A 14355-nucleotide genomic window follows, 5' to 3' on the forward strand; every position below is an offset into this window, starting at 1 on the left:
CTAATCGGTGTGCTTATTTCGGGATAGTTTGTGTACATAATAGTTTACAATCCATGTTTCTCAAATTCGTAGGTAGTCTCTGGACTACATTTTGAAGAATGATATGGAAGTTTCACAGCAAGCCCTTGGCTGTGGGGAATTACCATAATCAAGTCTCATGGAGAAAGGGTGGCAGCTGTTACTTTTAATCAGTGTGCTCGGAGAGGGAGGAAAATGAAGGCTCTTTGTTTTCCTGCTGGTGGATGGATGGCTGGTAGTTGGCAGTTTGCCAGATTACCAAATCAGTTTTTCTTGATACACTTGGTCTCTGGAGAGGTTGAAATGCTTGGCAGCTCCCGCAGATCCTCAGCCTGCTCTGTATACTTGTGTATATGTCAGTGAGCTCAGAAAGGAGCTCATCTGTTACCAAATAAATGCAACATTGAGTTGTCCTGGGCTGGTTAGTTCTCTCCCACCTCTTTGCCTCTCTGTCAAGTTCCTCCTGGAAAGCACTCAGATTCACATAAATTGCTTTTCACATTAAAGGCAATTTTTGCTTTTCTTCAAGTTGCTCTGTTTGCTGCAGGGTGGTGGAAATTAAAGAAGGAAAGACACTATGGCTGGTCAAATAGCAGTAGCTACAGATGGACTGTTTACAGAGCCCTGTTGGGGGTGGGGGCAGGAGTTGATAATCTGATGAGCAAGACAGATAAAAATGAGAGTATGGGACGCCTGGGTGGCTCAGTAGGCTAAGCATCGCCTTCAGCTCAGGTTATGATCCCAGGGTCCTGGGGTCAAGTCTCACACGGGGCTCCTTGTTCTACAGGGAGCCTGCTTCTCTCTCTGCCTGCTGTTCCCTCTGCTTGTGCTCTCTCTCACTCTGTCTTTGACAAATAAAATAAATAAAAATAAATCTTAAAAAAAAAAAGACTGAGAAAATACCTTTAAAAATGAAAGAGGAAGAATTGTACAACCTGATCACATGATATATAACATGTGTTCAATATGTAATTCTCTAAGTGATTCAAAATAGCAAATAGAAATAATAGCAAATAAGAAATCAATTCACTCAATAACTATTTTTGAGTGTTTAGTGTGTGCCAGATACTAAGGATGTATTGGTGAACAATATCAGGTAATGAAGATTTACCCATGATTTCTTCTAAGAGTTTAATGGTTTTCACTCTTGTATTTAAGTCCTCAACCCATCTTGAGGTGGGTTTTTTTTTTTGTTTATTTTTGTGTTGGTATATGGGATGAAGTAAGGGCCCAACTTCATTCTTTTGCATGTGGATACCCAGTTGTCTCAGCATCATTTATTGAAGAGATTATTCTTTTCCTGTAGAATGGCCTTGGCACCCTTGACATATATATTAACTATGTACATAAGGTTTATTTCTGGCCTCTAATTCTATTCCATTGGTGTGTATGTTTATCCTTATGTAATTACTACAGTTCTGATTGCTCTAATTTCATAGTAAGTTTTAAATTAGTAATTTGGAGGATTCATGTGTCCTCTAAATGTGTTCTTCTTTTTCAAGATTGTTTTTGTTATGTGGGGTCCCTTGAAATTCAGTATGAATTTGAGCATCAGATTTTCCATTTCTGAAAAAAAGGCCATCAAAATTTTGATAGGGGTTGCATTGAACTTGTAGATCACTTTAGGTAACATTGTCATCTTAACATCTTCTGTCATCTTCTGATCCATGAACATGGAATGTCTTTCCATTTATTTGCCTTCTTTAATTTTCTTTAAAGCAGTATTTTATAGTTTTCAGTGTATAAGGCTTTCATCATCTTGGTTAAATTTATTCTTTAAGTATTTTGTTCTTTTGGATGCTATTGTAACTGTATGTAGGGTTTTGTTTTTGTTTTGAGAGAGAGTGTGAGTGAGCAGGGCAGGCGAGGGGCGGGGACAGAGAGAGAGAGAATCTTAAGCAGGCTCCATGCCCAGTGCAATGCCCGGATACAGCGCTGGATCTCACAACCTGATCATGACCTGAGCTGAACTCAAGAGTCAGATGTTTAGCCGACTGAGACACCCAGGCGCCTCATGTAACTGTATGTAGGTTTTTGGAAGCCATATCAAGGGAGTAATATTCAAAGTAGATGAAACCGTGTAAGGCATGGGGCACAGTGTTGTGAAATACGTCTATATTAAGGGAACCATATCTAGCTGGGAATGGCTGGGAATGCCACATTAAGTGGTGTGGCAGGAACAAGATGAAAAAGTGAGGAAGGAGAAGTGAATCTGGGGCCCTACACACTATGTGAGGTTATAGACAACCAATTAGGGATTCTAGGCTCTCCTAGAAGTCTGGTTAATACTTTATCTCTTCTATACATCTGACTGTCCTCTCAATCATAGTGGATGATCTCACTGAGATAACAGAAAACTATCAAAAAGGAACTTCCTCATTTCTACATACTAAATCGTTATGGCTATTTGCATGTATACCCATGGACTCCATCTTGCCCCTGGTCAACAGTGAGCAAGCATTCTTTTGAGCAAAGGTCATTTTTTACTTGGCTACTAGGTACCCTGCCCCCTATACCTACTCAATATTTTGCTGCCTCAGATATTCCCTCTTTCTCTTTGTCATCACTGTTTCTCTCTCCATTGCTTCATTCCACCAGTCTACATGCTCTGTTATTTCCCATTTAAACACACTTTTTCCTTACCCCAGCACCCCCTCTCACAACCACCTCATTTCTTTGTTCTATGTAACAAAATTTCTTGAAAGAATTGTTTGTTCAAATTTTCTTTACTTCTCATCTTTCAAAATTTGCTAATAGGTAATACATGTACATGGAGATAGATTACCTCTATTTCTGTACTTTAGCCATCAAGTTCCCCCTCCTGGAGGCAACAACTATTACCAGTTTCTTATATAATTCTTCCAGAGATAATCTTAAAATTAAAATACACATGTAGTATATATGTACAACACAAAACAAAGGGCCCCTAATGTAAACTATGGACTTCAGCTAATAATAATGTACCAATACTGGTTCAACTGTAATAAATGTGCTACAGTAAAGCAAGTTATTAATAATTAGGGAATCTTTGAACAGTGGGAAAGGGGAATATATGGGAACGCCAGTATTAGCTGCTCAATTTCCTGTAAAATTAAAACAACCCTAAGTCTCTAAAACAACCTATAGTCTATTAATGGGGTGACTGGGTGACTCAGTCTGTTAAGCTTCCATGTCTTGATTTTGGCTCAGGTCATAATCTTGGGGTTGTGAGACTGAGTCCTACCTTGGGGTCCAGTTTCGCTGGGTGTGGAGTCTGCTTCAGATTCTTTCTCTCCTTCTGTCCGCCCCCCCAAAATAAATAAATCTTAAAAAATGAAAACAGAGGGGCGCCTGGGTGGCTCAGTGGGTTAAGCCGCTGCCTTCGGCTCAGGTCATGATCTCAGAGTCCTGGGATTGAGCCTGCTTCCTCCTCTCTGTCTGCCTGCCTCTCTGCCTGCTTTTGAACTCTCTCTGTCAAATAAATAAATAAAACCTTTAAAAAAAAATGAAAACAGAAGAATGCTGAGAATAATAAATATGAAAGCAAGAACTAGTTCTTTGAGAAAGCAAATAGTAAAAGATATGAACTGTTAGCTAATGAAGGAAACGTGCTGAGGAAGGGGATGGATGAAGATTTACTTTAAAAAAAATTAAAAAAAAAATTTATTATTAAATATTTCAGGCATACCAAAAGGCTCAAACAATAATGTGAGGCATGCCTGTCAAACCATCACCAACCTAAAGAATGAAACATAATCAAACAGCATTTGAAGGCCCTGTACACTTCTTGATGTCCTCTCGCTCATTTCCCACTATCTTTAAATTTTAGTGTTTATCATTCCAATGCATTTTGTAATTTTATAATTTATATACATTTCCCCCAAAGTTGTATTATTTTGCATGTTTTGAACTATATAAATGGTATTTTACACTACATATTCTTCAACTTGTTTGCTTAGCCCTGTTTTTCCCATGTTTATCCGTATTATCCACGTTAGTAGATATGGAGTACATTCTTTTCTACCTGCTATATTCTATTACATCGCATACATATACCACAATTTACTTACTCTTGTTAACGTCAATGAACAGATTTTTTGCAACTATTAAGCTTTATCATTAGCATTATTGTATGCGCAGGCATTTCTTGCGGTCCATATGGGAGACTTATCCTAAAAGCGGGGTAGGCACATGTAATTTTACTAAATAATTCCTAATCGCTCTCCCAAGCACTTGTGTCGGTTTAGACTACAAGATAGTTCCTGTTGCTCCAGTGCTCATCAACACGGAGGCAGTGAGACTTTTCACTCTATATTTCTGTGTTCATGGCATTTCACGTTATACGAATTCTCCAATTTTATTTCAATTAGTTCTCACAATAAATCAGTGGGTTAGGCATTATTATTCCCATTTGCAGATGAGAAAACAAAAACAAAATCTCTCCGTTTTGAGACAACAGTTTCTTTTCTTTCTTTAAAAAAAAAAAAATCTAACTTCAGCCGCGCGTATCGATCCTTCTTCCTGTCCGCTCTGGAAAGGCTGCTGGCTTGGAAAGTAGATTGCATTCGGCCGGCTGTCCAGAGTTGGCGGCGTTCCCTACCTCTCCTCCACCCTCCCCAAGACTGCTCGGTACCTCCCCACCCCAAGGCCGTCGTGGCTCTGAAACGCGGTAGAACAGGGTTTGGACCACTGGCGACGCCGTAGTCCCCTCCTTTTTTCTCCCCCGCCCCGCTCTGTGCTCCGAGGGCGCCCTCCGCCGCGCTGGAGAAGGCGGGGACGGAGACTTCCAGCAGCACCGCTCTTCCGGATAGGCCCAGGCTTGCGGCGCCAGAGCTCCGGTCACCGGAAGTGCTGCGGTCTCTCCCTCTCCTGAGCCGCTGTCGCCGAGGTTGGAGCGCTGCCCCGGAAGTCCTCCCCCTGTCCCCCGCCCGCGGCAAACATGGCGGTAGACTCGGCGATGGAGCTGCTATTTTTAGATACTTTTAAACACCCTAGCGCTGAGGTAAGGCTTCGCGACTTGATTCCGATCCTGCTTCTCGACTTGAGGACCCTTACAAAAGGTCATTAGGCGTGCCTCGACTTTTCCTCCTGCCGATTGCCGCTTTAACTCCTCACATGCCAGCCCCCCCCCCCCCCAGCTTGGGTGTGGGCAACCACGTCGGAGGGAGGGCGGTGGTAGCCTCCTGGTTTCCCTGCTTTCCGTTAGTTCCCCTTGTCTGTGGTCGAGTCGGCCGCTCAGCTTGCCTTGCTCCTTTGTTGTGCTGTTGTTCCTGTCAGCTTTGGGCGGTGAGAAGGGTCATGGTTCTCAGGTTTACCTCAGGTGCTGTTTGGGAGGGGTCTCGGACAGCTTGAGTTTGACAGTACAGGTGACTGAACAGGTCACGCAGGCTTTGTGGTTCCTAAATCCCTTCTCCTAGGTCTCCTTCCTTGCAGGAGTTGTGTTGCCCAGATGTGACACTCACTCGGTTTAGGATTGCGGCGTTCTCCAGTTGGCCCTGAAACTTTAAGACTTAGCTCTTGGAAAGATTTCACACAGTAAGGCATGGATTACTTACATGGAACGTCCTTTGCGTGGACTTACGAAGAGAGAACTGAGAGAATTGTAGTCAAACTGTACAGCATAGTTGCGTTGTCGTTTGTGAGCGGCGAGGGTGGGGGGGGGGGTCTTGCGGAGTAATCATTCTGTAATAACTTGAGTTCCCTTGAACGTATGACTGACCCTGTGATAATGAAATTGAGTATAGCTGGTTAACTAAAGGTTCCCGAAAGCTGACAACAATGAACATTAACGAAGTCCATAGAGAGACTAAAACCACCCAGAACTCACTTTTCTCTTTCAGTGTAAACTTAGAGAACTCTTCTTTCCTCAGAGAGAATGATGATAGTGAGTAGTGGCTGTATCTTCCTGCTTTGTTTGGCAAAATAGAAAGTTGACAACTTTGGTCTTCTAATTGTTTCAGCGAATGGTTTATAGGTGTGTAAAAATCAAGACTTCAGAAACTTACAAACAGTGAATGCATTTGTGGTCTCATTTCTTGTGGTTCAGTTAGTTGTGCTTGTTCAACGACCATACATGTCTGACTGTACTTCCAGCTAAGCTTTAGAAAACTCTTGGAGTTAGTAGTTGGATCAGAACAGACCTGTCATGTGTACAGTAAAAGAGAACTATTAAAAATGAAAGAAACATGGGGCGCCTGGGTGGCTCAGTGGGTTAAGCCTCTGCCTTCTGCCCAGGTCATGATCTCAGGGTCCTGGGATCGAGCCTCGCATCGGGCTCTCTGCTCTGCAAGGGAGCCTGCTTCCCCCCTCTCTCTCTGCCTGCCTCTCTGCCTACTTGTGATCTCTCTCTGTCAAATAAATAAAATCTTTAAAAAAAAATAAAATAAAAATGAAAGAAACATATGATAAGTTAGTGGCATTCTTGTTTGGGAAAATCAGCATTCATTCACTTATAAAATTAAGAATCTAGTGTTTCTTCATTCATTCTTAGACAAACATTGAGAATCAGGAGAGGATAGGACCAGTGTGGGCAGTGTTTGAGGGAGGCTTAGTAGAGATCCCATTTGAACTGAGTCTTGAAGGAAGGCTAAAGGTAAGTGGGGGATATGGAACATTGAATTGTTTGTTCCTAGGGAGTTTATAACTAAATATTCCAGGTTAGGTCCACAAAATTATGATTCAAATTAGAATCCGTTAAGTACGTGACGAAGCAGTGGGAATTCATTGGGTTTTATCATCTTTCTTTCCCTCTCTCTTTCGTTTTAAAAGTGAGCTAGCTATACACCCAATGTGGGGCTTGAGATCAAGAGTTGCATTCTCTACCGGCTGAGCCAGCCAGGCGCCCTATTCCAAAGTGCCGATTTGTGTCTGACGTATTAGGATCTGAGTCAATATTTCTTTAGCTTCCTTAGGTGCTACCAATAAAGGCTATGTGATTTCAGGGGAGGGAGAAATCCCTCTTGATTTGAGAATATCAGGTAAGACTTCATCAAGGCTGTGAACTAGGTCCTTGATGGAAGAGGAAATGTTCCACAATTGTAGATAAGAAAGCAGGGCATTTATTCTCCTGGAGTAGTCGGTCCTCTTTAGAGAATGCCAAAAGTCCTAGTATGAAGTGATAGCTGAAGGGCAGTTTGAAGCCAGATCATGGAATTCCTTGAATGCTCAGCAAAGGAGTGTGGACTTTATTTTGTAGGAAATAGGTAGTTTTTGAGCAGGTAAATTAATTGACTAGTAAATACATTAAATTGATTAATTGATCAGTAATACCTAAAATGTTTCAGAAAAATTAGAGGTAGCAAATCAAGAAGAAAAATGTGAGATGTAGTGAAAATTCTAGGTTAGCAGATAGGCAGTAATCACTGCCAGCATTTACTGAATGTTTATTTTGTTCAAGACTCAGTGCTTTGGTAATTTAGTTATATTTTCTCTAATTACCTTTGAACAATTTTGAGAGATTCTTATCCTCTATTTATAGATAAGAAGACTTCATGTGAGAGGTTAGGTGACTGTCCTAAAGTGGTGTAGCTGGATTAAGGCATTTCAGTGCATATTTCCTGGCTCTAAAGCAGTGCCATACTGTGTCTCAGTGGGACTAAGTAGGAGGGGATAGACACAAGATAAATTTTGAATATAGAATTGACAGCATGGCAACTGATTGTGTGAGGGATAAAGAGTAGCTAAAAATGATAGAGTCCTAGTTATAGAGACTAGAGAACTGGTGGGATCATTGATAGAAATAGAAATGTCTGGAATTGGGTGTGGTGGGAACAAGATAATTTTAGTTTTTGGTGTGTTTAGTAGTATACCAGAGAGCTTTGCTCAATAGGAAGCTGGGAATCTGTTTTAACAATTTACTTATGAAAAATACTTTTGAAGGTGAGCTAAGCTCCGGGAGTGGCAATACAAAGAAGAAAACAAAAAACTCCCCAAATCCATTGCCCTTGCTTCCAAAGGAGTTTGTAATCTGGCGAAAAAGATACTTTCCCAAGAGGAACACTGAAACACTGGTAGTTCTAAATGAATTCAAATTGTGTTTGTGGTTTTTATGTCACTTTTTAAAAATTAAATAACTTATTTTAGTAAATTTTAAATTCATTCTAGAAAAATGAGGAAGTACAGAAAAGCAAAGGCTTTCATAATCCCACCTTTCTTAGTCCGAGCTATGATTAACAGCTTTTTAAATTTTTTTTCCAGGTCCTCTGGTAGATACATATATACTTAAATGTATACACCATCACCCACATTAACATCCCCATACTGTATTACTGTTCTTTTCTCACCTAACAATGTGTCATGCATCTTTATAGATCAAGAGTTATGCTTATATAACATTTTAAAAGTATACTTTATTTTAAAACATTATCTTTTTATTATGACAAGGTAACACATGTATGAGGCATAGATTCAAAAGGTACAAAAGGTTATACAGTAAAAAGTATGTCTTTCTTATTATTGTCCTCTAGCAATCCTGTTTCTTTCCCTAGATATTCTATATAATACCACTTTTTGGCTGCATAATATTTCTTTAAGACTATTATTTATATATTCTCATACATCTAGGTTTCTAACTTTTTACAGTGATGTCTGTATTTTTTTATTTCTATTTTTATTTTTATTTTTTTAAGTAGGCTATATGCCCAGTGTGGAGCCCAGTGTGGGACTGAACTCATGATCCTGAGATCAAGACCTGAGCTGAGGTCAAGAGTTGTACACTTCACTGACTGAGCCACCCCAGGCACTCCAGTGCATCATTAATTATTACTTTCTAGAGTGGAATTGTGGATTAAAATAATAGTCTTACAGGAGTGATTGATGCTAGAAAATCCCACTTTCTTTTATTTATTTTTTTTTTAGAGAGGGAACAGGCGGGTGGTGGAGGGCAGAGGGAAAAGGGTAAAGAGAGTAAACACTCTTTATTTATTTATTTATTTTGAGACAGAGAGGGAGGGAGAGAATCTCAAGCAGGCTCCAAAGTCAGTGCAGAGTCTGCCATGACTCTGAGTTCATGACTTGAGCTGATACCAAGAGTCAGACACTTAACACACTGAGCCACCCAGTCACCCCAGTCCTACTTTTAGAGTTTCTTTAAGAAACCACTTTGGAACTCATCTGAATAAAAATGATAATGGAAGTGATAGGATTGGATAAGATAGCCTTAGCTTACCTTTAAGGAGAGTGTAAAAAGAAAATAGAAAATATTTTCAGGGATAGAAGAGTGCGGAGGTAGATACAAGGTAGATACAGCTATACTGTGACACAGGAACTCTTTCTGAAGGTAAATGTGGTTCAGAGTCCTGGAATTTGACCAATTTATTCTTCACAATTTCTATTACCTCCATAATTGTAAATCTCTCATGATTTCCCATTGCCAACCTGTGTTCCTAGGTTTATGTACTCCTCTAGATATCTTTTTAAAAATTTTTTTTTATTTTTTTAAGATTTTATTTGTCAGAGAGAGAGAGAGAGCATAAACAGGGGGAGTGGCTGGCATAGGGGAAGGGGAAGCATGCTCCCCGCTGAGCAAGGAGCCTGATGTGGAACTCAATCCCAGGACCCTGGGATCCTGACCAGAGCCGAAGGCAGACGCTTAACTGACTGAGCCACCCAGGTGTCCCGATCTTTTTTTTTTTTTTCCAAAGATTTTATTTATTTGAGACAGAGTGTGCACAGGAGCGGAGGGAGGGGCAATTAGGGACAAGCAGACTCCCTGTTGAGTGGGGAGCCTGCTGCAGGGCTTGATGTGGCTCTCAGTCCCAGAACCCTGAGATCATGACCTGAGCTGAAGTCAGACACTTAACCGACTAATGTATGCCTCAAGATAACCTGAAGCCCCTACTTCATTGTAATATTTTTTGACTTTCTGAAAATACAATTCAATCAGCTTTTATTAAGCACTTATTAAAAGACATGTATTAGGGGTGCCTGGGTGGCTCAGTGGGTTAAACCTCTGCCTTCGACTCAGGTCATGATCACAGGGTCCTGGGATTGAGCCCCACATCAGGCTCTCTGCTCAGTAGGGAGCCTGCTTCCCGCGGTCCCCGCTGCCTGCCTCTCTGTCTACTTGTGATCTCTGTCTGTCAAATAAAAATTTTTTTTTAAAAGTTATGCATTAAATGAAGATGGCTAGGCACTATGAGTGTAATAGTAAACTGAGACTTCATTCTTGTCTTCTTGAAATACCATTCTATTGGGGGAGAGAAAAGAAGCAATTATAATTTAGTTTGATAGGAGGCTTTTGAGTCACAAGGAGAGGCACCTGTTTAGACTTGCTCAGGCACAGCTTTCAAGAGAAAGTTTATCTCTAAAAGGAGATGGGACAGAGGAGTATGGGAGCAGAGATGTTAGCAAGAGTGAGGCATGAAGGTGAGAAAGAGCATGGTATGTTGGAGCTACAAATTTGGAGTGATAAGAAGGGACTGTACTTTGTGTGTGTGTGTATACATATATACATATGTGTACATATATACATATACGTATATATATATATATACATACATATATATGTGTATATATATATTTTAAAGATTCTTTAAAATTTATTTGAGAGCGAGAGAAAGAGAGCATGAGAGGGGAGGTCAGAGGGAGAAGCAGAGTCCCCATGGAACTGGGAGCCCGTTGTGGGACTCGATCTGTGCCTCTGGGATCATGACGTGATCCAAAGGCAGTTGTCCAAACAACTGAGCCACCCAGGAGCCTCTGTACTTGTATATTAGACAAGGAATTTGGCCTGGGGACATTAAAGAACAGGGGAGTGATAAATTCACCTTCTAGAAGGACCATAGTGCAAGAGGAGAATGGGTTGGAAGGGGGCGAGAAAGAAGCACAAAACTGGTTAGGATCCTATTGCTGTAATCAAGATTAGTGTAAATAGTGTCTAGAACTCGAGAAGTGACAGCAGTAATGGAGAGAAATACACAGATTTTTTAAAAAAGGTTTCATTTATTTGAGAGAGGATGAGTGGAGGGGGAGGTGCCTGCTGCTCCCCGCCCCTGCACCCCCACCTTGGCTTGTGCTTTCTCTCTTTGTCAGATAAATAAATAAAATATATTTTTTTAAATTATTTATTTGACAGACAGAAATCACAAGTAGGCAGACAGGCAGGCAGAGAGAGAGGAGGAGGCAGGCTCCCCGCTGAACAGAGAGCCTGATATGGGGCTCAATCCCAGGACCTGGGATCACGACCTGAGCTGAAGGCAGAGGCTTTAACCCACTGAGCCACCCAGGTGCCCCTAAAATCTTTTTTTTTTTTTTAAGATTTTATTTATTTATTTGACAGAGAGAGAGAGAGAGAGAGATCACAAGGAGGCAGAGAGTTGGCGGAGAGAGGGGGGCAAGCAGGCTCCCTGCTGAGCAGAGAGCCTGATGCGGGGCTCGATCCCTGGACCCTGAGACCACGACCTGAGCCGAAGGCAGAGACTTAACCCACTGAGCCACCCAGGTGCCCCTAAATAAATAAAAACTTAAAAAAAATTTATTTCTTGTAATTTTATTGATTGTTTTAGCTACTCTGCCCTCCTTCTCTTTCCCCTCCATTTTGCCCTCTTGCCATGGTGAACTTTACTTACAGTTTCTTAAACCTTCCAAGTTCTTGTTTGCATTCCTTACCTGCATGCATCTCCCTTTGCTTAGAAAGTTGTTCCCTCCTTCTTTTCCACTCATTCTTGTTTTCCTCTAAGACTTACTTAGCTCAGGTGCTACTTCTTTTGAGAAATCTTTCCTGATACTTTTCTTTTCCTCCCCACGAATTTTTGCCCACAACTTGAGTTAGGTAAGTATCCCTTTGACTTTGCACAGTATCCTGTGTAGAGTCTATATCATAGCAATAATATGTCTGCCACAATAGATGGTCTCTTCCTTAATGGCTCAAATTATGTCTTTATCTTGGTGTCCTTGGGACCTGGTATTCCTTGGAACATAATAGACATACATTTATTTATGTATTTATGTATTTACGTATTTATTTATTTATTTGACAGAGAGAGATCACAAGTAGGCAAAGAGGCAGGCAGAGAGAGAGAGAGGAGGAAGCAGGCTCCCTGCTGAGCAGAGAGCCTGACTTGGGACTTGATCCCAGGACACTGAGATCATGACCGGAGCTGAAGGCAGAGATCTAACCCACTGAGCCACCCAGGCGCCCCAATAATAGACATTTAATAAATGTTTAGAAATAAATATTAAATAAAAGGGGTAGCAACTAAAGCAGAAACTCTTCTACTTAAAAACAAAATAGATTTTGAAAAGCTGTTCATAAAACCTGAAGTTTGTTTTTTTTTAGGTCCACAGCAATTACACCTTAACTACTGATACCTTTAATTAATCAGTATAGGGCAGGGTAGAGGAGGATACAATTAATGAAATTTGTTCTAAGTTTCCTTTGTGTGTATATATTTTTTAAAGATTTTATTTATTTGTCAGAGAGAGAATGTGAGCGAGAGAGTGCTCAAGCAGGGGGAGCAGCAGGCTGAGGGAGAAGCAGGCTTTCTGCTGAGCAAAGAGTCTGATGTGGCACTAGATCCCAGGACCCTGAGATCATTACCGGAGTGCGGAAGGCAACCATTTAACCAACTGAGCCACTGAGGCGCCCCTCCTTTGTACATATTAATGAGAATTTATAACATGTAAGCAAAGGAGCTTCTATATTGTACTGTTTATAAGTAGAGAAGTTTCTTACAGGGGCACCTGGGTGGCTCATTTGGTTAAGCATCCAACTCTTGGTTTCAGCTCAGTCATGATCACAGTGTCGTGAGATCGATCCCTTGCATAGATAGCTCTGCGCTCAGCATGGAGTCGAGATTCTCCCTCTCCTCTGCTCCTTCCCTCACTTGTGGACACGCCCCTCTCCCTCAAGCAAATAAAGTCTTAAAAAAAAAATAGAAGAAGCTGCTTACAGGAAGGAATCATAGCACCAAAGGTTGAGACAAAGTGCTCATTTCTTTTATGTAAATCTATTATAGTATCTGTGGAATATCTACAGTATATTTATAATAATTAGGATACAAGTTCAGCTGCTGTCACAAATGTCAAAATAACAGTGGATTTGATAAAATAGGATTTTCTCTCAAGCTAGTTAGTTGTAAGTATTTAGGGCTAATGTGACAGCTCCACAGTTTCCTTCTATACTGTTCCTCTGCCATCCTTAGAGTATTGCCTGTATTGTTTAAGGTAGCTTTACCATACCATCAGTGTTCTAGAAAGGCAGCAGAATTTTGGAACAAGAGGTAGGAGTTTTTGAAGTCTGAACCTTCCCTTTAAGTACATGATTCAGAATTGCCTGTATCATTTCCATTTCTGTCCCATCAGTCAGAATTTATTTATTTGTTTCTTCATTTTACATTTATCAGAATTTAGTGATCACAAATTCACAATGGCTTCTGGAGTCTGTGAAATCCGGTCTTTAGTTATCTTGTGCCCAGTTTGGGCTTCTTTAGTATAAGAAGGAAGTGGGTATTGGAAGACAGCGGTTAGCTTCATTTTGCATTCATCCTGTTTGTTTTATATCTTTGAGAGTTTTGAAATACATTTAAGATTTCTGTGCCTATATATTTAATTATGATCTCTGAGTTGAAAAATGCAAAATTGGGAAGTCATCTCTCACATTTTAGGGAAAACTAACTTGGATAGTCTTTTGGTCTGTTGATATGCATGATATTCTGTGCAGCTTTAAGAGAGACTCAGGATTCAGTCTTGCTGGTTACAAATAACATGAACCATTCTTCTCATGAATTTTGATCTCTAAGTAATCATAGTCAGCTGAACTGCTAGGAAAAGTTGATGTAAGTCCAAAATCAGCGTGACAAATTCCTTTTTAAATTATTGGTCACAGGGGCACTTGGGTGGCTCAGTGGGTTAAGCCTCTGCCTTTGGCTCAGGTCATGATCTCAGTGTCCTGGGATCAAGCCCCACATTGGGCTCTCAGAGGCTCGGCGGGAAGCCTGCTTCGCCCTCTCTCTCTGTCTGCCTCTCTGCCTACTTGTGATCTCTCTCTGTAAAATAAATTTTAAAAATCTTAAAAAAGAAAAAAATTAAAAAAAATTATTGGTCACAAAAGCTATCTTTGTCTGATACTGTGTCAAATAATACATAGAAATAAATGTATGCTAAATACAATTTATGCTGTCCATTTCTTTATTGTGATAAACAGTTTGTGGATTCTTTTTCAAATTTCAGGAAGGGTTTAGCTCAACTATTAAGTGCCTCCCTTTGATCTCTTGATATTAGGGGTATGTAAGTTTAAATTAAGCTAATTTAAGCATATATTCACAGTCTCTTTTCTATAATTCAGAAATTCAAAAGTGGCAGAAAAATCTACCCTGTATTCATTTGGCCATGGAATCTGATTTGAACTGACATAATAGT

The 14355-nt window shown here is 40.5% G+C and overlaps 1 protein-coding gene across 2 annotated transcripts in view; it reads left to right on the forward strand.

Moving 5' to 3' along the window:
- Positions 1–4778: 4778 nt before the first annotated feature.
- VIRMA (vir like m6A methyltransferase associated) overlaps positions 4779–14355 on the forward strand; it is a 60546-nt gene continuing 50969 nt past the window's right edge. The window contains exon 1 of one of the 2 annotated variants that reach the window (XM_047725637.1): positions 4779–4999. In XM_047725637.1, coding sequence (XP_047581593.1) covers positions 4937–4999 — 63 coding nt within the window. In that variant the 5' untranslated portion in view covers positions 4779–4936. The remainder of the gene's footprint in view (positions 5000–14355) is intronic. The other variant, XM_047725636.1, reaches the window with a different exon arrangement.

The sequence above is a fragment of the Lutra lutra genome, chromosome 4 (genome assembly GCF_902655055.1).
Source record: "Lutra lutra chromosome 4, mLutLut1.2, whole genome shotgun sequence".
NCBI classification, from domain to species: domain Eukaryota; kingdom Metazoa; phylum Chordata; class Mammalia; order Carnivora; family Mustelidae; genus Lutra; species Lutra lutra.